At 36.5% G+C, this 25,491-nt stretch overlaps 1 protein-coding gene across 1 annotated transcript; it reads left to right on the top strand.

The window, feature by feature from the left end:
* The first annotated feature begins 4 nt into the window (after positions 1-4).
* LOC112185326 (putative wall-associated receptor kinase-like 16) lies at positions 5-23,030 on the top strand. Its single transcript, XM_024323565.1, has 4 exons — positions 5-689; positions 835-1,014; positions 1,308-1,863; positions 22,526-23,030. Exons 1-4 carry the CDS (start codon positions 5-7, stop codon positions 23,028-23,030), a joined length of 1,926 nt encoding a protein of 641 aa, XP_024179333.1.
* The last annotated feature ends 2,461 nt before the right edge of the window (positions 23,031-25,491 follow it).

The raw sequence follows: 25,491 nt of genomic DNA on the forward strand, positions 1-25,491 counted from the left end.
AGAAATGAGAGTATCACGTTCCATTAGCAAATCTTGCCTTGAAGTTGACAAGACTGGCAATGTGACTTCATATTCTAACGAAGACAACAACCCAGGTGTAATTGCCCCCAAAGCCTTTCGTATCTCAAGTAGGCGCAACAAGTTCACCACCGTCGGTTGCAACTTATTCGGGCTTATTCAGACTGTGGATCAAACTATTAGCAGCAGCCCAGGCTCAAAGAAATACTCATCGGAGACATCGGCGCTGCGTGGATATATTGATGCTTGTGTTTCAACGTGTACCCTAAGAATCGAAAACGTGAAAAATGGAACTTGTCATCCGCATGGTGGCTGTTGCCAAACACCTATTGCAATCGGCGATATAAATCATTATACCACAAGTTTAGACACCATATCAGAAGATTTCCGATCAGTAAAATTATGTGGTTATGCTTTTGTCACAGAAGAAGAGGAGTTCAAGTTTTCCTCTTTAGATCTAATCAAAAGCCTAGATAACAGAAAAGCGGCCCCTTTGGTTCTCGATTGGGCTGTTCGGAATCACCTCAATTGTGCAGAAGCTCGGAGTCGTAAGGATTATGCATGCAAGGCAAAGTACAGCGACTGTCTCAATTCAACAAATGGACCTGGCTATATTTGCAAATGCCGCAAAGGTTACCAAGGCAATCCTTACCTCCTCCATGGATGCCAAGGTACACGCCCTATATACGTGCAAATTTCTTTTACATTTTTTTTTTTCTTGAACCCTACAAATTTTTAACTATTAAACCTACTAATATATTTGTTAATGGAATATTCTAGATTTTATTAATTTGGTAGGAATAATATAAAATGCAGATATCAACGAGTGTGCGAGCGAGAAGTTAAATCCTTGCTCAAGCTCGGCCACATGCATCAACAACCCTGGAGGTGTCACCTGCACTTGCTCGGAAGGATACATAGGAGACGGAAAGGAAGCCGGAACTGGTTGCACCCATCAATTCAGTCGGCAACTAAAACTTCTTGTTATTGCATTTGGTAAGTAACATGCAATATCAACTTCTTTTAGCGAATCTCGCATTCATTACTATTGCTAGTGTTGTGGCCTGATTTAAGAAACTTGTTGGGGACTTAATTCATTAAATAAAAAGAAATTTATTTTGCTTCTAAGCAAATCTCGCATTCATCAATATGGTTACTGTTATTGCACAGTTTTAGGAAATTAATTATTTAATTTGATCGATGAAAGTTGCCAAACAGACAAAATTACTATAATCCTGTTTTTACTTTACTCTCATTGACGTTTATTTTACTTGTCATTGATCGAGCAGGTATTTGCATGGGCATTTTGGTGCTAGTGACAGTAGGTTTTTGGATTTATTTAGTTGAAAAGAGGAGAAGACTCATCAAACTCAAACGCATGTTCTTTGAACAAAACGGTGGAATTTTGTTACAACAACACCTCAACTTGTCCCGTCATAAACCATCCATTGAGATAATGAAAATATTTAGTTCAGACGAGCTCATAAAGGCTACCAACAATTATGACAAGAGTAACATTCTTGGCCAAGGAGGCAATGGAACAGTTTACAAGGGAGTCCTACGAGGCAACAAAATTGTAGCCATTAAAAGGTCCAAGGCTTGTGACCGAAGCCAAATTGGAGAATTCATCAACGAGGGAATTGTGCTTTCCCAAGTCAATCACCGCAATGTGGTTAAACTATTGGGTTGTTGTTTGGAGACAGAAGTTCCGGTGCTTGTTTATGAATTCATCACAAATGGAACTCTTGCAAGCCACCTTCATCCTAATCAAAGTCAGCCGTTGTCAATTACATTGTCATGGCAAATGCGTCTCAAAATCGCAGCTGAAATTGCTGGAGCGCTTGCATACTTGATTATACACATTTATATGCGTATAATTATATCTAAAATACTATAAATAAGCTAATCCTCAAACTAATTATTATGTAATTAATATATTTTTATTTATTTCGTAGAAAATAAGCGGAGTTACGGAAATCGTGAGAAAATGAGGCGAAATTGGAGCTAATGGGAATTATCGACAAAAGGACGAAAAAGTCAGCATTAGTCAACCATGATCAACTTGAGCGAGGAGATAGAAGTCTATCACCCTAAAATAATTTGGACAGAGGTGCCTCAAGATCGGAGCAAAAGAGAGAGAGAAGAAAATATACAGAATAATAGTGAGAGGAATTAATTAAACAATGTTCAATTAATTAAACAAATGTTTAATTAATTAGACAATTGTTTAATTATAGATGGAGGCACGTGGGCTGTGCAAACAGAATGAAGAGAATCAGCTCCACAAATGAGCATGTGACACGCAGCAACACAAGGTCAATTAACTAATTAACCAATTGGTTAATTAAGGGTGCAGCCAACACAGCACGTGATCAAATTCTTCTACATTATTCAATCAATCTGGTTTTGACACGTGGCTGTCCATAAGTCCAAAAAAACCCTATTCTTCTCTCTTCCTTCGTGATAGCCAAGAGCATATATATACATACACAACAGCGCCGCACGAGGAGTCTCTCTCACCCAACACCATAGCAGCCGCACATCACCAAAACAGGGCAGCCCTTTGGGCTGCTCTCATCTCCCTCCTTCCCTTCCATTTCTCTTATTTTCTTTACTTTTCTTGTGGGTATTTGGAGGATTTCTCACTCAAAGCTTCAAGGGAATCATCATCAAGAGTACCACACCTTAATTTGGGTAGTTGGGTGAAGAAATTGCTTGATTCATACTAGCTCATAGCTAGAAGTGACCAAGCTAATTCTCCCCTCTCTTCCTTATTATCTATTTCATAATTTTTATATACTTTTGTTGATGGATTCTTGTATGGGATGTGAGTAGTTTAATTTTGGGAGTTAGGGTTGTGAAGCCCTAACTCATCTTGTATAAATTTTGATGCTTTAATTTTAATAAATGCAATTTCCATTGTGTATGCTTTAAATCCGAATTTATTGGTCCTTAGAAGCATGTTTCTAGGCTTTGTCACCCTTTGAAATTATGTTGTGGGCAATTGTGATGAATGGATTGATAAATTGACAACTTATTGGTCTTGTTGCATCTAGGATTTAAGTGTGGTAACCATTAGCTAGCTTAATTGTAGCTAAGCTTGCTTCAGTCTCTATTATCTTGCACTCTAGGCCTCTAATTTTGGATATTGCGGCCTTAACCGGCGTAATGCCCAAATTAGATAGTTGATTGTGGCCCTAACCGGCATAATCGATACACCGAAAGGATAATTGGTTTAGTAGCCTTAACCGGTACTAGATACGGGACTTAACACATATAGGAAATGCATGCATTTGTGAAATTGACATTGATATTTGCAAGAGAGTTAGTGTGAATCACCCGACACTCCCATGTTCCCATTAATTTGAAAACCCAAAACCCAAATTTAATTTTCTAGTTCGTTAATTAGTTGTTTAGTTTACTTTTTGGTTGCATTTAATTTAGTTAATTCACAATTCAAAACCCCCTACAAATTTCGACTCATTTGTGCATATCCACCACTAGGCTCTTAGTTTTGATTAGGCTTTGGTGAAAACTAAAGCCGAGCATCTCTAAGGCTTGGTGCCTTAGATTAACATTTTTATTTATTCTCTTTTTCTTTTCTTTGTTTGCTAAGTGTCTTTATTTCCGATTACCCAAGGATTGTGGGTTAGCCACTAATCCCCGTGGTACGATAAACTTTGGGCATAATATTTCCCTATCTTGACAAAGATACGTACGCTTGCGTAAATTTGTATCAAGTCAATATGATTATACACATTTATATGCGTATAATTATATCTAAAATACTATAAATAAGCTAATCCTCAAACTAATTATTATGTAATTAATATATTTTTATTTATTTCGTAGAAAATAAGCGGAGTTACGGAAATCGTGAGAAAATGAGGCGAAATTGGAGCTAATGGGAATTATCGACAAAAGGACGAAAAAGTCAGCATTAGTCAACCATGATCAACTTGAGCGAGGAGATAGAAGTCTATCACCCTAAAATAATTTGGACAGAGGTGCCTCAAGATCGGAGCAAAAGAGAGAGAGAAGAAAATATACAGAATAATAGTGAGAGGAATTAATTAAACAATGTTCAATTAATTAAACAAATGTTTAATTAATTAGACAATTGTTTAATTATAGATGGAGGCACGTGGGCTGTGCAAACAGAATGAAGAGAATCAGCTCCACAAATGAGCATGTGACACGCAGCAACACAAGGTCAATTAACTAATTAACCAATTGGTTAATTAAGGGTGCAGCCAACACAGCACGTGATCAAATTCTTCTACATTATTCAATCAATCTGGTTTTGACACGTGGCTGTCCATAAGTCCAAAAAAACCCTATTCTTCTCTCTTCCTTCGTGATAGCCAAGAGCATATATATACATACACAACAGCGCCGCACGAGGAGTCTCTCTCACCCAACACCATAGCAGCCGCACATCACCAAAACAGGGCAGCCCTTTGGGCTGCTCTCATCTCCCTCCTTCCCTTCCATTTCTCTTATTTTCTTTACTTTTCTTGTGGGTATTTGGAGGATTTCTCACTCAAAGCTTCAAGGGAATCATCATCAAGAGTACCACACCTTAATTTGGGTAGTTGGGTGAAGAAATTGCTTGATTCATACTAGCTCATAGCTAGAAGTGACCAAGCTAATTCTCCCCTCTCTTCCTTATTATCTATTTCATAATTTTTATATACTTTTGTTGATGGATTCTTGTATGGGATGTGAGTAGTTTAATTTTGGGAGTTAGGGTTGTGAAGCCCTAACTCATCTTGTATAAATTTTGATGCTTTAATTTTAATAAATGCAATTTCCATTGTGTATGCTTTAAATCCGAATTTATTGGTCCTTAGAAGCATGTTTCTAGGCTTTGTCACCCTTTGAAATTATGTTGTGGGCAATTGTGATGAATGGATTGATAAATTGACAACTTATTGGTCTTGTTGCATCTAGGATTTAAGTGTGGTAACCATTAGCTAGCTTAATTGTAGCTAAGCTTGCTTCAGTCTCTATTATCTTGCACTCTAGGCCTCTAATTTTGGATATTGCGGCCTTAACCGGCGTAATGCCCAAATTAGATAGTTGATTGTGGCCCTAACCGGCATAATCGATACACCGAAAGGATAATTGGTTTAGTAGCCTTAACCGGTACTAGATACGGGACTTAACACATATAGGAAATGCATGCATTTGTGAAATTGACATTGATATTTGCAAGAGAGTTAGTGTGAATCACCCGACACTCCCATGTTCCCATTAATTTGAAAACCCAAAACCCAAATTTAATTTTCTAGTTCGTTAATTAGTTGTTTAGTTTACTTTTTGGTTGCATTTAATTTAGTTAATTCACAATTCAAAACCCCCTACAAATTTCGACTCATTTGTGCATATCCACCACTAGGCTCTTAGTTTTGATTAGGCTTTGGTGAAAACTAAAGCCGAGCATCTCTAAGGCTTGGTGCCTTAGATTAACATTTTTATTTATTCTCTTTTTCTTTTCTTTGTTTGCTAAGTGTCTTTATTTCCGATTACCCAAGGATTGTGGGTTAGCCACTAATCCCCGTGGTACGATAAACTTTGGGCATAATATTTCCCTATCTTGACAAAGATACGTACGCTTGCGTAAATTTGTATCAAGTCAATATGATTATACACATTTATATGCGTATAATTATATCTAAAATACTATAAATAAGCTAATCCTCAAACTAATTATTATGTAATTAATATATTTTTATTTATTTCGTAGAAAATAAGCGGAGTTACGGAAATCGTGAGAAAATGAGGCGAAATTGGAGCTAATGGGAATTATCGACAAAAGGACGAAAAAGTCAGCATTAGTCAACCATGATCAACTTGAGCGAGGAGATAGAAGTCTATCACCCTAAAATAATTTGGACAGAGGTGCCTCAAGATCGGAGCAAAAGAGAGAGAGAAGAAAATATACAGAATAATAGTGAGAGGAATTAATTAAACAATGTTCAATTAATTAAACAAATGTTTAATTAATTAGACAATTGTTTAATTATAGATGGAGGCACGTGGGCTGTGCAAACAGAATGAAGAGAATCAGCTCCACAAATGAGCATGTGACACGCAGCAACACAAGGTCAATTAACTAATTAACCAATTGGTTAATTAAGGGTGCAGCCAACACAGCACGTGATCAAATTCTTCTACATTATTCAATCAATCTGGTTTTGACACGTGGCTGTCCATAAGTCCAAAAAAACCCTATTCTTCTCTCTTCCTTCGTGATAGCCAAGAGCATATATATACATACACAACAGCGCCGCACGAGGAGTCTCTCTCACCCAACACCATAGCAGCCGCACATCACCAAAACAGGGCAGCCCTTTGGGCTGCTCTCATCTCCCTCCTTCCCTTCCATTTCTCTTATTTTCTTTACTTTTCTTGTGGGTATTTGGAGGATTTCTCACTCAAAGCTTCAAGGGAATCATCATCAAGAGTACCACACCTTAATTTGGGTAGTTGGGTGAAGAAATTGCTTGATTCATACTAGCTCATAGCTAGAAGTGACCAAGCTAATTCTCCCCTCTCTTCCTTATTATCTATTTCATAATTTTTATATACTTTTGTTGATGGATTCTTGTATGGGATGTGAGTAGTTTAATTTTGGGAGTTAGGGTTGTGAAGCCCTAACTCATCTTGTATAAATTTTGATGCTTTAATTTTAATAAATGCAATTTCCATTGTGTATGCTTTAAATCCGAATTTATTGGTCCTTAGAAGCATGTTTCTAGGCTTTGTCACCCTTTGAAATTATGTTGTGGGCAATTGTGATGAATGGATTGATAAATTGACAACTTATTGGTCTTGTTGCATCTAGGATTTAAGTGTGGTAACCATTAGCTAGCTTAATTGTAGCTAAGCTTGCTTCAGTCTCTATTATCTTGCACTCTAGGCCTCTAATTTTGGATATTGCGGCCTTAACCGGCGTAATGCCCAAATTAGATAGTTGATTGTGGCCCTAACCGGCATAATCGATACACCGAAAGGATAATTGGTTTAGTAGCCTTAACCGGTACTAGATACGGGACTTAACACATATAGGAAATGCATGCATTTGTGAAATTGACATTGATATTTGCAAGAGAGTTAGTGTGAATCACCCGACACTCCCATGTTCCCATTAATTTGAAAACCCAAAACCCAAATTTAATTTTCTAGTTCGTTAATTAGTTGTTTAGTTTACTTTTTGGTTGCATTTAATTTAGTTAATTCACAATTCAAAACCCCCTACAAATTTCGACTCATTTGTGCATATCCACCACTAGGCTCTTAGTTTTGATTAGGCTTTGGTGAAAACTAAAGCCGAGCATCTCTAAGGCTTGGTGCCTTAGATTAACATTTTTATTTATTCTCTTTTTCTTTTCTTTGTTTGCTAAGTGTCTTTATTTCCGATTACCCAAGGATTGTGGGTTAGCCACTAATCCCCGTGGTACGATAAACTTTGGGCATAATATTTCCCTATCTTGACAAAGATACGTACGCTTGCGTAAATTTGTATCAAGTCAATATGATTATACACATTTATATGCGTATAATTATATCTAAAATACTATAAATAAGCTAATCCTCAAACTAATTATTATGTAATTAATATATTTTTATTTATTTCGTAGAAAATAAGCGGAGTTACGGAAATCGTGAGAAAATGAGGCGAAATTGGAGCTAATGGGAATTATCGACAAAAGGACGAAAAAGTCAGCATTAGTCAACCATGATCAACTTGAGCGAGGAGATAGAAGTCTATCACCCTAAAATAATTTGGACAGAGGTGCCTCAAGATCGGAGCAAAAGAGAGAGAGAAGAAAATATACAGAATAATAGTGAGAGGAATTAATTAAACAATGTTCAATTAATTAAACAAATGTTTAATTAATTAGACAATTGTTTAATTATAGATGGAGGCACGTGGGCTGTGCAAACAGAATGAAGAGAATCAGCTCCACAAATGAGCATGTGACACGCAGCAACACAAGGTCAATTAACTAATTAACCAATTGGTTAATTAAGGGTGCAGCCAACACAGCACGTGATCAAATTCTTCTACATTATTCAATCAATCTGGTTTTGACACGTGGCTGTCCATAAGTCCAAAAAAACCCTATTCTTCTCTCTTCCTTCGTGATAGCCAAGAGCATATATATACATACACAACAGCGCCGCACGAGGAGTCTCTCTCACCCAACACCATAGCAGCCGCACATCACCAAAACAGGGCAGCCCTTTGGGCTGCTCTCATCTCCCTCCTTCCCTTCCATTTCTCTTATTTTCTTTACTTTTCTTGTGGGTATTTGGAGGATTTCTCACTCAAAGCTTCAAGGGAATCATCATCAAGAGTACCACACCTTAATTTGGGTAGTTGGGTGAAGAAATTGCTTGATTCATACTAGCTCATAGCTAGAAGTGACCAAGCTAATTCTCCCCTCTCTTCCTTATTATCTATTTCATAATTTTTATATACTTTTGTTGATGGATTCTTGTATGGGATGTGAGTAGTTTAATTTTGGGAGTTAGGGTTGTGAAGCCCTAACTCATCTTGTATAAATTTTGATGCTTTAATTTTAATAAATGCAATTTCCATTGTGTATGCTTTAAATCCGAATTTATTGGTCCTTAGAAGCATGTTTCTAGGCTTTGTCACCCTTTGAAATTATGTTGTGGGCAATTGTGATGAATGGATTGATAAATTGACAACTTATTGGTCTTGTTGCATCTAGGATTTAAGTGTGGTAACCATTAGCTAGCTTAATTGTAGCTAAGCTTGCTTCAGTCTCTATTATCTTGCACTCTAGGCCTCTAATTTTGGATATTGCGGCCTTAACCGGCGTAATGCCCAAATTAGATAGTTGATTGTGGCCCTAACCGGCATAATCGATACACCGAAAGGATAATTGGTTTAGTAGCCTTAACCGGTACTAGATACGGGACTTAACACATATAGGAAATGCATGCATTTGTGAAATTGACATTGATATTTGCAAGAGAGTTAGTGTGAATCACCCGACACTCCCATGTTCCCATTAATTTGAAAACCCAAAACCCAAATTTAATTTTCTAGTTCGTTAATTAGTTGTTTAGTTTACTTTTTGGTTGCATTTAATTTAGTTAATTCACAATTCAAAACCCCCTACAAATTTCGACTCATTTGTGCATATCCACCACTAGGCTCTTAGTTTTGATTAGGCTTTGGTGAAAACTAAAGCCGAGCATCTCTAAGGCTTGGTGCCTTAGATTAACATTTTTATTTATTCTCTTTTTCTTTTCTTTGTTTGCTAAGTGTCTTTATTTCCGATTACCCAAGGATTGTGGGTTAGCCACTAATCCCCGTGGTACGATAAACTTTGGGCATAATATTTCCCTATCTTGACAAAGATACGTACGCTTGCGTAAATTTGTATCAAGTCAATGGCGCCGTTGCCGGGGATTAGGGTTTGATAGCCTTAATCCTTTGGTGAATCGGTTCTTTAGGTCACTTTAGCATATTTTTGTTTCTTTATTTAAAAAAAAAAGTTGTTTATTTTGTTTGCTTACTCTTTCATTTTATAATTTCTAATTTTTTTTGGTTACTAATCTTACTTTTGGGAACTCATATATAGGTGCATATTTCTTATCATATTGAGTTATGGATCAATGGAGCTATGGATGGGAAGACCCAAGGGGATATGAGCAAGAAAGTTTTTATGGTGGAAGTCATCAAGTGTGGAATTCTCATGCGATCGGTTCTATGTCTTCTTGCAATGAAACTTGTGCTTTGTGTAATTCTCTTTGGCATTCATCTTTTGAGTGCTCTTTGAGATTTGAGTGTCCGGATTTTATGCAAGAGTGTGAGTACAAGATGGGCATGTATCAAGAGACATTTATACCCAATACATATCCACAAGAAGAAGCTTATGAGCCTAGTAAGGAATTTGTTGACGGACTACTAGCTCAATTGCACTCCTCCCAAGCTCTATTACAAGCCTCTCAAGTTAGTATTTCACAAGAGACCATGGTTTCCGAAGTATATCCTCATGAGCAAGCGTATGAGTCTAGGAAGCCTTCTCTTGAAGAATTGCTAGCTCAATTACAAGCTTCCCAAGCCCAATTGCAAGCCTCACAAGCTCAATTGCAAGCTTCTCAAGAAATACTTATACATACCAATGAGCAACTTGAGACTAGTCTTGCACAAGAGCCACCATTCACCATTTATGAGCATGAATCTTTCTTTGACCAAGTGGAGCCTATTTCAAGAGAAGAAGTGTATATCGAGCATCTTGAGCAAGAATCCTTTATGCAAGTTGAAAATGATGATAGTGATGTTGATGTACAAGAAATTGAGGTTGGTCATGAAAGTTTCAATGCAAGTGGGGTGAGAGACTACACTTCGGAGGAACCGGCGCAATATTGGAATTCTAATCTTCACAATGAAGAGGAGGTATATGAAGTTGATTCCGAAGAAGAGGATAGCTTGTCTAGTGAGGAAGATATGGAGCTTGAAGACTTACACCATGATCCCTTAATCGTTGAGGTCGATATTCCCAAGGAGAAAGAGAGTCCTTCAATACCTTGTGATGATGAAGAAATTGAAGAGCCAAGGACTTTCTCTCCTCCCACATCCACGGAAATCCATCATGAGCTTCCTAAGGTGGATTGTAGAATATTGAGCACTTACATTCTTAATGAGAGGATTGAGATCAAGGCACTTTTACCTCTCAATCCACCATTAAGTGGTCAATGTTTCTACAATGAGGTGATGGATTGGAAAGGAAGTGAACCTCTTGCACTTAACCTTCCCCATCACTCGCAAGAGCTTCTACCACCTATTGTTCCTATAAGCATCATTTCTAATCCACTTGAGAAGGAGAAGGCAAGGTTGGCTCCTAGAAGAAAAATTGAGAAGAGGGGGAAGACTAAAAAGCTACACTTTTGGCCACCAATTGGAGTATTCTTAGGTAGTTCTTGGTCTTGCCTCTATGATATATCAAGGAGTCCCTTAGCCCCAAACAATAGGGTGGTCGCACTTGAGAAATATCCACCTTGACAAGATCATGTTCTACATGGACCGGCAATGAAGTCCTTAAACAAAGCGCTCGCTAGGGAGGCAACCCTAGCACATCATTGGTAATATTTCTTCCTTTAGTAGTTTACTTTTGCGGTGAATAAGGCTATTTGGCCATCTTTTTGGAGGATGGGAGGTGTTCGGAGTTGGAAGTGTGGAGAAAGAATGAATGTGGTGGTGAGCAGTTTCTGTCCTGAAAATTCAGTTGAATTTGGGTGACTATCGCTTCTATTCTACATGTTGTTTTGAGTTGAAATTTTCTGAAGCTATTCTCCTATATGTCTACTATTCTGTGCCAAAATTTGAGCCACTTTCAGTCACTGGAGATCCTGTTATTTGATGGTCAAGGCATGAGGGTCAGAACAGAAATAGCTACTGTAGAGCGACTTTGAGAAGCTATACCCTCTACATATCAAGCTATTTGGAGCTAAAAATTTTCAGAGATGTATCTTCACATGTCCTCTATACACAGAAGAAACAGTTTTTGATTTTAACCTTCCTAGCTTCAGATATTGTGTTCCAAGTGACAGAGGTCAGAAACAGGGCACAGCAGAAACTGCAGAACAGATCAGTGAGTTTGGAGGCCAACGATTTTTGACTCATAATTAATTTTCAAGTGAAATTTTAACCAAAGGTAGCTTCATGAGTCTAGTTTTATATCCAGTTGGTCTCACCCTCTTTGCACCTCTGGAGCTTCAGATATTACAGTTTTGGTGACTGAGGGTCAGCAGAAAACTTCATGACAGATTAGCAAGTTTGACCAGCTTTAATTTGCATTTCAATTAGAGATAGGTGGCCAACTTTATATGGATAGAAAGCTCTCTGACTTTCCATTTCCAGTGGCCTCACCTGATTATCACTTTCTGAGTATGAGCTATAGGCATTTGAAGACAGAAAGGTCATTGCTGGAAGTTTTCTGCACTCACTAGTTTTGTTCACTCGGGTTGGTTGGACTTCTTTGCACTTCATTTCATCTTTGAAGGATAATCTATGGGCAGTTGTGGAGTGTGTTGGATGTGTTCAAGGCCATATGCTTAATGGAGGACCTTGTCCTTATTCTTTGGTGGCCTATTTGTGATGCATTGCTCTTTGGACACTATATATTTCTCAATGGAGTTGATCTTTCATGAGCACCTAGAGCTAGCTTGGAGCATACGTTAAGGAAGTCAAGGTCGTGTGCCTTGAGGTTGGTGCCTCATATTTGTCTTCTCCGAAGGTCTTGAGCAATGGAGGGTCAACAAAGGGGGTTTTCTGACGTCGCTCAAAAGCAAGCGCGCAATTTAACCCTGAAATATCGTTAGTAGTATAAGCAAATAGGGATCGTTCTATTCCGGGGATTGAGGGTACACTTGTAATTGTGAAACAAATAAAGAAAAGTATTATTTACAAAAATAAAATAAAGAATATAAATATATACAATTGTATAAACAAATAAAGAATTAAAATAATAAAGTATTATTTACAAAAATAAAATAAATAATAGAAATATATACAAGTAACAAAATAAAAAGGGGGGGGGGTTTAAGAATTATAGAATTGAAAATTAAGATAAATAAAATAAAGAAAATGTAAAAACATATATACAAGGGTGGAACGCAAGGAACAAAGATCAAAACCACATCCATATGCAAGAAATCCAATTACAATTCCTATAGTTGATTTTAAATGTCATGAGAGAGGAGTTGATCATGTGAAACATTCGAAAGCAAATGATTTCCCATATTTTACTTTTCAATGCTAATTAACCTAAGCGAAAGCACCTAGATTAATCCTATCAAACATGCAATCAAGCCCTAGAAAGCTAGTCAATCATGACATGTTCAACACATTAGACATAGAGAAAGGCTATCAACTCAAGTGTACAACTTAGTATGGAAAAGTCCACCTAATTGCAATCCTCTTTAATTAAATTCGGTCTTTGCACAAAACCTTTACTACTTTGATTCAAGTTTACACAAAACGAAAAGTCGATTTCATGTTCTTAAACCTAGCACCAATTATATCAAAACCCTAAGTGTTTGCAACCACATAAGATTAAAATACAAAAGTTTTCTATCATGCAAATTTAATTAAACAAACCCACATAAGCAACATAAAAATCAACATATAGAAATCACAACTTTATCTCAAAACATATAAACGGGCTTTAAACTTTGCCCTTAACATTATTTGTTAACTAGAATTCATAGTTCTACAAATCTAAACAAAGAAAACCAAAAGAAATTACAAGGAAAAAGATAGAATTACACCATGAAGGGAGTGGATGATGAAGAGCTTGAGACATTGATCTTGAATCTTTAAAGCAAGACTTCACTATCACGGCACAAGGTGGATGATGACGGCTAGGAGGCTTCATGCCTTCTTCTTCTCTTCTTCTCTTTGCTTAAAAATGCAGAAACTTAAAACTAGAGAATGGAGAGAAAAATGGAAAGGAAATGGAGAGACAAAGAAGATGAGATGGATGAAGGAATTGGTGTAGGAAATGGTGCCTAAGGAAAATGGAGAGGAAATGGTGAGACAAAGAAGATGAGATGGATGAAGGAATTGGTGGGAAAATGAAAACTAAGGAAAATGGAGAGGAAATGGAGAGACAAAGAAGATGAGATGGATGAAGGAATTCGTGGAAAAATGGAAAGGAAATGGAGAGACAAAGAAGATGAGATGGATGAAGGAATTGGTATTTTGAGAGTGAGAGGAGAAGTGTATTTATAGCCCCAAAAATGATGAATGGAGGGTGGAGATGAACATAAATGAAGGGCTAGATATGTTAGACAAATTTGTAAAAAATATCTTCCCACTTGTTTATCACTTGTTCAACTTGAATTGATTTTCCTCCTCAAGATTTTCCACTTGGTTGCAACTTTAATTTTCCTCCTCAAGATTTTCCACTTGGTTGCAACTTTGATTTTCCTCCTCAAGATTTTCCACTTGCTTGCAACTTTGATTTTCCTCCTCAAGATTTTCCACTTGCTTGGAGGTCCTAAAAATAGAAACTAATAAGAAAAATAGAAACTTTCCTAAAATGAAAAATGGCAACTTTCCTAAACTGAAAATAGAAACTACAAAAATATAAACTTTCTACAAATAGGAACTTTCCCAATCAAAGAATGGAAACTTTCCTAAACAGGATTTTAATAAGGAAATAACGTAAGAAATGTAGGGAAATGCAGTTAAAACGTCGCATTAAAATGCTCCTATCAAATTCCCCCACACTTAGCTTTTGCTAGTCCCTTAGCAAAATCACACTAAGACACACACTAAGACTCAACGAAAATTAAAGACTCTACAAAAACAATGATTCTATTGTCCTTCAACTTTTTGTCTCAGAAATCTCCTACTTTCACAACATCAAGATTAGCACTCAACCAAGAATCAATATGTAGATATTCAAGAGTTAATTAAAACATATAATCCACACATACACAAGTAGGACTTGGTTGTAATAATGGTGATGGTTTCTGTTAAGCATGCTTCGAACAAGTATGATTCATATCCTCACAAGGTATATCCACTCTTTCTTCTCTCAGAATTCAAGACAATGCTTAAAAGCTTATAATCACTCAATTATATGTGAGAGAAAATATTTTGAGGCAATCAAATAGCTCACATATATAAGAAACGAAAAGCACTTTGTGAATATAATTTTTTTGAAAAGATCTCATGAAGGATATCAACTACTTGCACGGATGGACCCAAGTCATAGGTTCAACTCTTGTAACTCATCTCCACAAATCAAAGGCTGTCCCATCTTAAGGATCAAGAAGGTCTTATTTAGGGTTGTAATGGGGCCAAGGCTCAAGGTTTTAAGAAACGAAAGGTAAGGAATTTCACAAAGTGTCCTAAAAACCTAGCAGAGCTCATGTAAATGTAGAGACTTCTAGAAATCCACCAAGATATATCAAAACGTCACATCCCATAGAGGTTTTATGAAAGGACCTAATGTCTTCATGTTGGGCCAAATCTTCACTCTAAACTTCCCTCGAACTAGTGAATTGGACAAAGACCAAATTTTCCAATAGTGGGTCTTCAATTCAAAACAAACTCCAAACTCACCAAGTATGGAGGACTAAAATCCATATACATTTTTTTTTTCTTTCTTTCTTTTCATTTTCTAGCCGTACACTTTTTTTTTTTCTTTTTCATTTCTTTTTCACGGCTTTCACATAATTTTTTTTTTTTTTTTCATGGACAAGTCTACCCCCACACTTGAACTTTCACCTCTTCTCAATCTTCTTTCTCAATGCCAAATCCTCAAGTAAAGTCCCAAAATATAGCTCCGCTAAGTTTTTAGAACAAATGGTAGGAGTGTAGCTATACTAAGGTTCAGGGTTAAGGATTTAAGGGTGATGAAAGAAAAGGCTTAATGTAAGCTCAAAGGGGTTTATCTAAGGGAGTCCCACGACGGGCACAAATAGGGACACATGCTTATTTGGCAATGGTGGTAATTCCTAGGTTGCCTCTATCCTTTCCAGAATCAGGGCCATGTATTGATATAACGTTTCAACAAGCACAAGAGCGAATTCTAGCATTCTCTAGTCCATCAAACTTAATCTATGGCAAGTAGTCAATCAAGATGAAAGAATAATGAGATCATTAAAATATCGCCAAGAAATTAAGAATATGTTTTTCATTTATCACTCCAAGAAAAAGGGACATGGCTCAAATATCTCACATGGGCTTTTATGAATCAAAACTCATCCTAACATGCTCATATTTTGTACCAAGGTTACGAAATCCATATCCACTACACATGCATGCATTTTTCATATATCTCAATTAACCAAAGAATACCATTTTAAAAATCATCTCAGTTTTGTGATCCTCTTTTAATCATGATTTTAGAGATATAGAATTATCCTAGACAGTTGAAAGGGCATCCTAAGACTCAAAAACAAAAACAAAAGTAACGAATTTTTTTTAAATTTTTGACATTTTTCGATTTTTTTGTTTGTTTGTATTTTTCAATATATATGACTCAAGATAAAAGTGTAAATCCCTTCCCCCACACTTAAATATTGCATTGTCCTCAATGTAATCAAGAATAAGCATGCAATGAAACACTTAAGCATATAGGGATGAAATTTACGAAAATAACTACTAAAACAAATAAGCAAAAACGAAAAATAAAAGATAAGGATAAAGAAAGCAAATCTGATTTGCATGGGTTGCCTCCCAAGTAGCGCTTGTATTTTACGTCTTGCAGCCAGACAGTACCTACATTAAATAAAGTTAGTAACTATAATTAACAAAGAAATACAAAATAAAAACAAGTATAACTATTAATTACAAACTACAAGTATTAACAAGTATATTGTACATAAGACACAAGTTAAGTACTCAAGTGAGTATAAAACGTGAAAAGTATTTTTACAAGTTTAAAGTGTGAAACAACAAAATAATTTACACGTATAGAGTATTCACAAGTATTTCTTTTATTATAAACATTATTGATATCGAATCAAATTCCAAGCGGTAAATCAAGTGGACGTGCGGCCCAAGTATAGTCGCCTAGACACAAACTCCCTTTCAAATCGTTTGGGCAACCTTACTGAAATGGCTAGGTGGGGGAGGGCGAACACGAGAGGAAAAATCCATTTTGGCATGAGCTACTCCCACATAGTGGTTTATACCCATTTGCAAGCACTTCTGGATTCAAAAACCCGTCATGAACGTTGTCCCCTTCCTAGACACCATTTCACATAGGCTATACTTACTAAGATGAAAAAGTTCATAAGTGTGAAGACAGTTCAACAAGTGTTAATAAAGGCCGCCCTCAACCTTAAGGGACTTGAGCTAGGTACCAATAAGGGGTTTAGGCCAATATTAACAAAAGAGACTTCACCTATTCCTCTCAATTTACAACCTACAATTAAAATTCGTGTTCAATAATATAAATAATATCCTAGTTAATTTAAACTAAGTTTCAAACAATTTATATACAACAAATATATACAATAAATGATACAATTTAGCAAGTGATTTTTCAATCCCCGGCAACGGCGCCAAAAATTGATGCGCTCAAGGCAAGCGCGCAATTTAACCCTGAAATATCGTTAGTAGTATAAGCAAATAGGGATCGTTCTATTCCGGGGATTGAGGGTACACTTGTAATTGTGAAACAAATAAAGAAAAGTATTATTTACAAAAATAAAATAAAGAATATAAATATATACAATTGTATAAAAAAATAAAGAATTAAAATAATAAAGTATTATTTACAAAAATAAAATAAAGAATAAATATATACAAGTAAACACAAATAAGGGGGGGGGGATTAGGATTCTTAAAATTAAAATTAAAATAAATAAAATAAAGAAAATGTAAAAACATATATACAAGGGTGGAACGCAAGGAACAAAGATCAAAATCAATTCCATGTAATCAAATTCGATTCAAACCCTATAATTGTTCTTCCAAGTCATGAGAAAGGAGTTGATCATGTGAAACATTCGAAAGCAAACGATTTCCCATATTTTACTTTTCAATGCTAATTAATCTAAGCGAAAGCACCTAGATTAATTCTATCAAACATGCAATCAAGCCCTAGAAAGCTAGTCAATCATGACATGTTCAATGCATTAGACATAGAGAAAGGCTATCAACTCAAGTGTACAACTTAGTTATGGAAAAGTCCACCTAATTGCAATCCTCTTCAATTAAATTCGATTCTTGTCCAGAACCTTTACTACTTTTGATTCAAGTTACACAAAACGAAAAGTCGATTTCATGTTCTTAAACCTAGCACCAATTACATGCAAATCCTATAAGTGTCGACCCAAATAAGATAAACATATAAAAGTTTTCTATCAAGAAAATTCAATCGAACAAACTCACATAAGCAACTTAGAATCACAATTATGGAATTCGAAAACTTTATTTAAACATAGAAATTGGGCTTAAACTTTGCCCTAAACATTATTGTTAACTAGAAACAAGTTCATACGAAATCAAACAAGGAAACCAAAAAGGTTACAAGGAAAAGGAACGAATTACACCGTGAGTGGAGATGGAGATGGAGAGCTAGATGGTTGGATCTTGAATCTTGGAAGCAAGCCTTCAAGGTGGATGATGGAGGATATGATCTTCACGGCTCCTTCTTCTTCTTCCTCTCCTTGCTTGAAAACGCAGAACTTTGCAACTAGAGAATGTGTGGGAAAATGGAAAGGAAATGGAGAGATAAAGAAGATGAGATGGATGAAGCAATTTGTGGGAAAATGGAAAGGAAATGGAGAGACAAAGAAGATGAGATGGATGAAGGAATTGGTATTTTGAGAGTGAGAGGAGAAGTGTATTTATAGCCCCAAAAATGATGAATGGAGGGTGGAGATGAACATAAATGAAGGGCTAGATATGTTAGACAAATTTGTAAAAAATATCTTCCCACTTGTTTATCACTTGTTCAACTTGAATTGATTTTCCTCCTCAAGATTTTCCACTTGGTTGCAACTTTAATTTTCCTCCTCAAGATTTTCCACTTGGTTGCAACTTTGATTTTCCTCCTCAAGATTTTCCACTTGCTTGCAACTTTGATTTTCCTCCTCAAGATTTTCCACTTGCTTGGAGGTCCTAAAAATAGAAACTAATAAGAAAAATAGAAACTTTCCTAAAATGAAAAATGGCAACTTTCCTAAACTGAAAATAGAAACTACAAAAATATAAACTTTCTACAAATAGGAACTTTCCCAATCAAAGAATGGAAACTTTCCTAAACAGGATTTTAATAAGGAAATAACGTAAGAAATGTAGGGAAATGCAGTTAAAACGTCGCATTAAAATGCTCCTATCATTTTCGCATCTTTTCTCCGCATTTAGATTTTCATTTTCGTAATTAATTTTTGTGCATTCGCCCGGACTTCACTCTCATGCCTAAATCCAACACGGATTTTAGCTTTCGAGCTCACTTTACAACATTGAGGACAATGTTGGTTTTAAGTGTGGGGGTGAGGGCTCGGGCGCCCTATCAAAAAAAAAAAAAAAAAAAAAAAAGATTAGCTTTTTGTAGTTATATTTTAGTGGTTAATGCCTTTTCCAACCCCAATGACGAGCCATGGACTTAACTTGTTGTGATTGTGAATAGATTAAGCATGATCTAGGACTTTGAATTTGTTTTGTGATTAAGAGTATATGTGATCTATGCTTGATTATATGTGTGCACATAGCCTATGTTAGGTTCGTTCATCATAGTTAGAGAAGCATATAGATTATTCGATTAACTTGCATGCCTTATTTGTGAGCTTTTGAGCCTAATATCCATAGTGTATGCATTGTTCATTCACTTTTTCTTCATGTGTGTACAATTTTATGACATTGCGTATCTAGAACTTGCTTGAGATCTCTCGAGGCTACTTTTAGCTTGCGACATGATAGAAAGGATGGAGGCATTAGGTTTAATACCACCATGGCCAAAGAAGCGTGTGCCTAAAAATATTTACCACTAGCTTGCCACTTTGAGCCTATTTATATCTTTAGCCTTTTCATTCATTTGCACCATAAATTCCTACCTAGCCTATACACTTTTATCCTACCCTTCCATGGTAGTTGGTGAAGCGATTCGAGAGAATGACTTTATGTTTAAGTGCTTCCAAAGAAAAGAAAAATCAAAAGTGTGAGGTTATAAAAGAATAAGTGTGGGGGTGAGTGATTTTAGATAGAAAAGAAAGTTTCAAAAAAAAAAAGAAAAAAAAAGAGAATAAAGTATGTGAATATAGAAAGAAAGTTCAAGGAAAAGAAAAGTAGAAAAAAAAAAGAAAAAAAAAAAAAAAAAAAAAGAAAGAAAAAAAGAAAAAAAAAGTATTACATAGTAAGTAGTATAGTGTAGTGTGGGTTGTACATCGGGATTAGAGTGAGTGAGTTAGCATTTGAAAGCAAAAGTCTTAAATCTCTACAAGAGAGAGTTGCTTCATCGACTTCTATGGACTTTGTATTTCCTTATCCTTCATTTCTATTAGCCACTTGCCTTTAGCCCAATTACAACCAAATAAAAGACCTCTTAATCTTGAATGTTGTGGGTTACTTAGCGGAGATGAGATCGAAGAGCAAGCATATGGCGGCGCGTGTTGTGAAATTGCTTTTGAGTGAAACACATATAGCCCCTAAACACTTGAGCGGTAATATTTAGTGAACCTATGTGAGTTTAGTGGGTTATATCGGGTCTTCTATGTGTCTATTTGATTATGATGGATTGATGTGACACATGGTTTACACATGCATATACTTGAGCATTTCTTACATGTGCATCTTAATTGCCTTACAAATTTATAATTTCTACGTCATGCTTTGTCGAACTCATGGTCATCTACATAATTAGTTCTCTGAGGGTTATGGTTGGAAAGGCTAATATCGCACTTTCTTTACGTTTGAGCTAATAGATTTTTGGCTATTAATTTACATTTAGTTTGCTTGGGGACAAGCAAAGTTCAAGTGTGGGGGTGTGATTATACGCATTTATATGTGTGTAATTATATCTAAAACACTATAAATAAGTTAATCCTCAAGTAAATTATTATGTAATTAATCTATTTTTATTTATTTTGCAGAAAATAAGCGGGATTACGGAAATTACGAGAAAATGATGCGAAATGGAGCAATTCGGAGTTTTTAGCAAAAAGACAAAATTGTGGAAATCTTAATTGAGCAATTAAGTTAATTGATTAATGCAATTATGCTTAATTGGTTAATTAAGCACAAAACAAAACGTGCAGCATGTGCAAGGAATGATGGGTTAATCACCCATTGCTTAATTATCCCTTTGACACGTGGCGGCAATATAATCATTCATGGAGGAACAACATTTCTTTCTCTCTTTTACTACCAAAACGCACTGCACGTGCTGCTCATCCACCATCACCTCATTGTTTTCTCTTTGGCCACTAGCACGCTGCCACATGTTAGTTGATCTCATATCTCTCCGTTCTTCTTTCTCACGAAGAAAAGGTCAGCCCGTCATTCTTTTCTCTCTCTTTGTGACCAGCCACGTGTTGCACCACCATCATGGGCCTTCTCTTTCAAAGCCACACAAAATAAAAACCCAAGACCCATTCTCTCCATATATATTTGCAGTTCGGCAGAAATAGAAGGGGGGAGAACCCTAGCAGCCCAAAGGGGCTGCCTCTATTTGGTGTGTGCGGCCGCTCTAGCTGCTAGGGTTCTCCCCCCTTCTATTTCTGCCGAACTGCAAATATATATGGAGAGAATGGGTCTTGGGTTTTTATTTTGTGTGGCTTTGAAAGAGAAGGCCCATGATGGTGGTGCAACACGTGGCTGGTCACAAAGAGAGAGAAAAGAATGACGGGCTGACCTTTTCTTCGTGAGAAAGAAGAACGGAGAGATATGAGATCAACTAACATGTGGCAGCGTGCTAGTGGCCAAAGAGAAAACAATGAGGTGATGGTGGATGAGCAGCACGTGCAGTGCGTTTTGGTAGTAAAAGAGAGAAAGAAATGTTGTTCCTCCATGAATGATTATATTGCCGCCACGTGTCAAAGGGATAATTAAGCAATGGGTGATTAACCCATCATTCCTTGCACATGCTGCACGTTTTGTTTTGTGCTTAATTAACCAATTAAGCATAATTGCATTAATCAATTAACTTAATTGCTCAATTAAGATTTCCACAATTTTGTCTTTTTGCTAAAAACTCCGAATTGCTCCATTTCGCATCATTTTCTCGTAATTTCCGTAATCCCGCTTATTTTCTGCAAAATAAATAAAAATAGATTAATTACATAATAATTTACTTGAGGATTAACTTATTTATAGTGTTTTAGATATAATTACACACATATAAATGCGTATAATCACACCCCCACACTTGAACTTTGCTTGTCCCCAAGCAAACTAAATGTAAATTAATAGCCAAAAATCTATTAGCTCAAACGTAAAGAAAGTGCGATATTAGCCTTTCCAACCATAACCCTCAGAGAACTAATTATGTAGATGACCATGAGTTCGACAAAGCATGACGTAGAAATTATAAATTTGTAAGGCAATTAAGATGCACATGTAAGAAATGCTCAAGTATATGCATGTGTAAACCATGTGTCACATCAATCCATCATAATCAAATAGACACATAGAAGACCCGATATAACCCACTAAACTCACATAGGTTCACTAAATATTACCGCTCAAGTGTTTAGGGGCTATATGTGTTTCACTCAAAAGCAATTTCACAACACGCGCCGCCATATGCTTGCTCTTCGATCTCATCTCCGCTAAGTAACCCACAACATTCAAGATTAAGAGGTCTTTTATTTGGTTGTAATTGGGCTAAAGGCAAGTGGCTAATAGAAATGAAGGATAAGGAAATACAAAGTCCATAGAAGTCGATGAAGCAACTCTCTCTTGTAGAGATTTAAGACTTTTGCTTTCAAATGCTAACTCACTCACTCTAATCCCGATGTACAACCCACACTACACTATACTACTTACTATGTAATAATACTTGCACTGTGAAACTTGCATGCCAATTATACATAGAGATGTGAAGACTTCTAATGTACTGTTAGATGATAATTTCACAGCGAAGGTCGCCGATTTTGGAGCTTCAAGGCTTGTTCCTCTTGGTCAAACTCAATTGACCACTTTATTGCAAGGAACAATTGGATATTTAGATCCAGAATACTTGTATAATAGCCAGTTGACAGATAAAAGTGATGTTTTTAGTTTTGGAGTTATTCTAGCGGAGCTACTAACAGGAAAGACGCCATTAATATTCGAAGAGGGTCGAAAAGCAACGGTCAACTTGGCAGTGTACTTTGTTTCTTGTGTGGAAGAGGAAAGCTTGCATGAAATTCTCGACGATCAAGTGGCCATGGATGATCAAGTCTTTGAGGTGCTAAAGCAAGTGGCTAGCGTTGCGGTGATGTGTTTAAGGACAAAAAGGGAGGAAAGACCTGCTATGAAGGAAGTTGCAGCAGAGCTAGAAATATTGTCAAAAATGTGAGATTAGTAGGTTCCAGCTTCTTGTTGTTGCATTTGGTATGTAAAACTTTTCGTCCTTTAGATAAAAAAAAAAAAAAACTTTCACTACATCCATGCCATTTCATTAGTTTTCAATTTGTGTTTAACTAGCTCCTTGTTGCATAATTGTAATAGTTTAGGAAAAATTGAAAAAGGAATTCTAGCAATCTTTTACAACATATCTTCTTCCATTTTTCGTTCATTTTTTATAATACGATGATTGTTCACTAGTAGATAATTTCTTAAAGATCAATTACAAACAACAGAATTAATGGTGGCCCAAAATGGTGGACACGTAGCTCAAATTAATGGTGGTTATGCTCCTGCTCCTCAACAAAACTATTCACACAGCACCTCAACATAACTATTCACAGCAGCAAGGGTTCTCCAGTAACAATGGTGCCTACAGGAATATGCCATTACAGCAAGAATCATTATCTCAAGCAACAAATAACTCATTTTCTAATGGAGGCTACTCAACATCAGATGGTGGTGCGCCACAACACAATGTGGGATCTTATCAAAAATCAAGAAACTCAAACTCAGAAGACAATCATGGAAGCTACCCTCGCTTCCCAAACAATAGGAGCTTCAACAAGATTAATACTAATGGCTCAACCAGGTACAACATTGGTACTCAGACAAATACTCAGAACTATGGAAACTCTATTGGTTGCCAAATCTGTGACAAATTAGGACATGAAGCCTGCAACTGCTACTACAGAAATTCTCAATCTCAATAACATGATGGTTCAAGCTCTACTGTTGAATGGCAAGCAGTGGCTGCTTTCATCACTTCTAAACCAATGCCAGTCTCCAATGCCACCCCAACAAGTTATTACTTTGCCTTGCCAAGTGATATTACTTCTCGATCAAAAGGTGTTATTCCCTTGCAAATTACAGCTGCACCTCAGTCATCCATTCCTTCTCATTCTCCTTTAATATCCTACAGTTCTTCAATCACTTCAGTTCCCTCTAAATGGAAACAAGCTATACTTGAAGAAATTGACACTTTGTTGATACAAGGCACTTGGCAGCTTCCCTGTACTCCTCCTGAAAGACTTCTTCTGAACTGTAGGCAGGCTTATCGGCCTATGGATCGGAGCTATGGTGATCACTTCCCCTCCGTCAAAGTTGAAACAAGCATTTTTTGCTGCACTCTTCTAACTCTTTTTTCTGCTGCAATCTGATGTTCGTATCACACCCATCAGCTTGAGGGGGGATGTTAAAGTCTGTAGAAAATGTGAGCCAAAGTCAATGTTCCAGTCAAGTCAACGAGGTAGCTCAGCAGTGAAATACTGTATATGCTAAGCAAGTTTGTTAGATTGTTAAGCAGATTGGTTAGAAGGATAAGATTTCCAGATTAGAAAATCAGTTTCATTTTCTTCCTCTTAATTCTTACAGCAACACAGTGTACAAATACCAGTTTTATAATACCAAATATTCTTCGTCTTTTTCCTCTGTTCTTTAGCTTAGGGCTTAACTTTTTCACCATGATCAAAATTTCTAGCATATAAGAATGACAAAAACATGTTATAAGAGACTAACTGAGGACATCCAAATCAAACATAATTTAGAGCCATTTGAATGTAATCCATTAAATCTATTATTAACTTTGGGAGGGGGACAAAAAAAAACGTCTTCCATTAAATAAAATTACCTTAATGTTTGCTGTACCAGGTTCGTCCTTCTGTTAGTTCTGTGACTTTGTCTGGCTGATATATGCTTTGTTAAATTGCTTAATGGGGTTTCTTCCCTCTCTGTTGCTATATATGCAGCTCTTGGTTCTGTTAGACCTTGTTAATTGCTGCTGAGCTTCAGGTCGAAATCAATTTCAACAGACTTTAAGGGTGGCAAGATTTGAATTGTGGTTTTTAACAGCTATGTGTGTGTCTTAGCACTAGGTATTTGTAGGCTTGTAGCTAATATAATACATTGCAAGTGGATGAACTCTGCTTGCTCTTTGTTGCAACTCTGCAGCATTTGCATGTAATAAATGTGGGACTATTTCTTCTTTTATTTGCTTTTATAAGCTCTCAGCTATGCATTCTTTTTCTTGTAAACTCGGTGATTATACATTTATATTTGCAACATTATTCTCCTTGATCATATAGTTACTTGGAGAGTGCCTCAAATTTTTGTTTAGTTCCGTAACTATCTGTTTTCATAAACTCTCTCTTTTCTTCAAGTTGAGGTATCACATTAGTTAGTAGGTATCACATCTGGATTTTGGCTTTGTCATTGAAGCTGTGATTGTGCTGTTGTGTAGGAAAGCATACATCAGTTCTTGTGATTGTTGGCTCCTGCCTGTGCTACAAGCGGACTGAAATGGGGGGCAATATATATACGGCTGCAATAAGCTGTTCCTGGCTTGGTGAAGCAGAGGAGAAGTACATCATGTTGTTGGTCTGCTGCAGAATTCAGTTGCCGTGGATGAAGGAGCT

The sequence above is a fragment of the Rosa chinensis genome, chromosome 2 (genome assembly GCF_002994745.2).
Source record: "Rosa chinensis cultivar Old Blush chromosome 2, RchiOBHm-V2, whole genome shotgun sequence".
In the NCBI taxonomy this organism is placed as follows: domain Eukaryota; kingdom Viridiplantae; phylum Streptophyta; class Magnoliopsida; order Rosales; family Rosaceae; genus Rosa; species Rosa chinensis.

Excerpts from the sequence above, each read along its gene's own strand:
- LOC112185326 (XM_024323565.1), top strand. The coding sequence starts at position 5 with ATGAGAGTATCACGTTCCATTAGCAAATCTTGCCTTGAAGTTGACAAG. Across the intron at positions 690-834 it reads CCTCCTCCATGGATGCCAAG|ATATCAACGAGTGTGCGAGC; the intron begins GTACACGCCCTA and ends TATAAAATGCAG. Across the intron at positions 1,864-22,525 it reads GAAATTGCTGGAGCGCTTGC|ATACTTGCACTGTGAAACTT; the intron begins ATACTTGATTAT and ends TACTATGTAATA.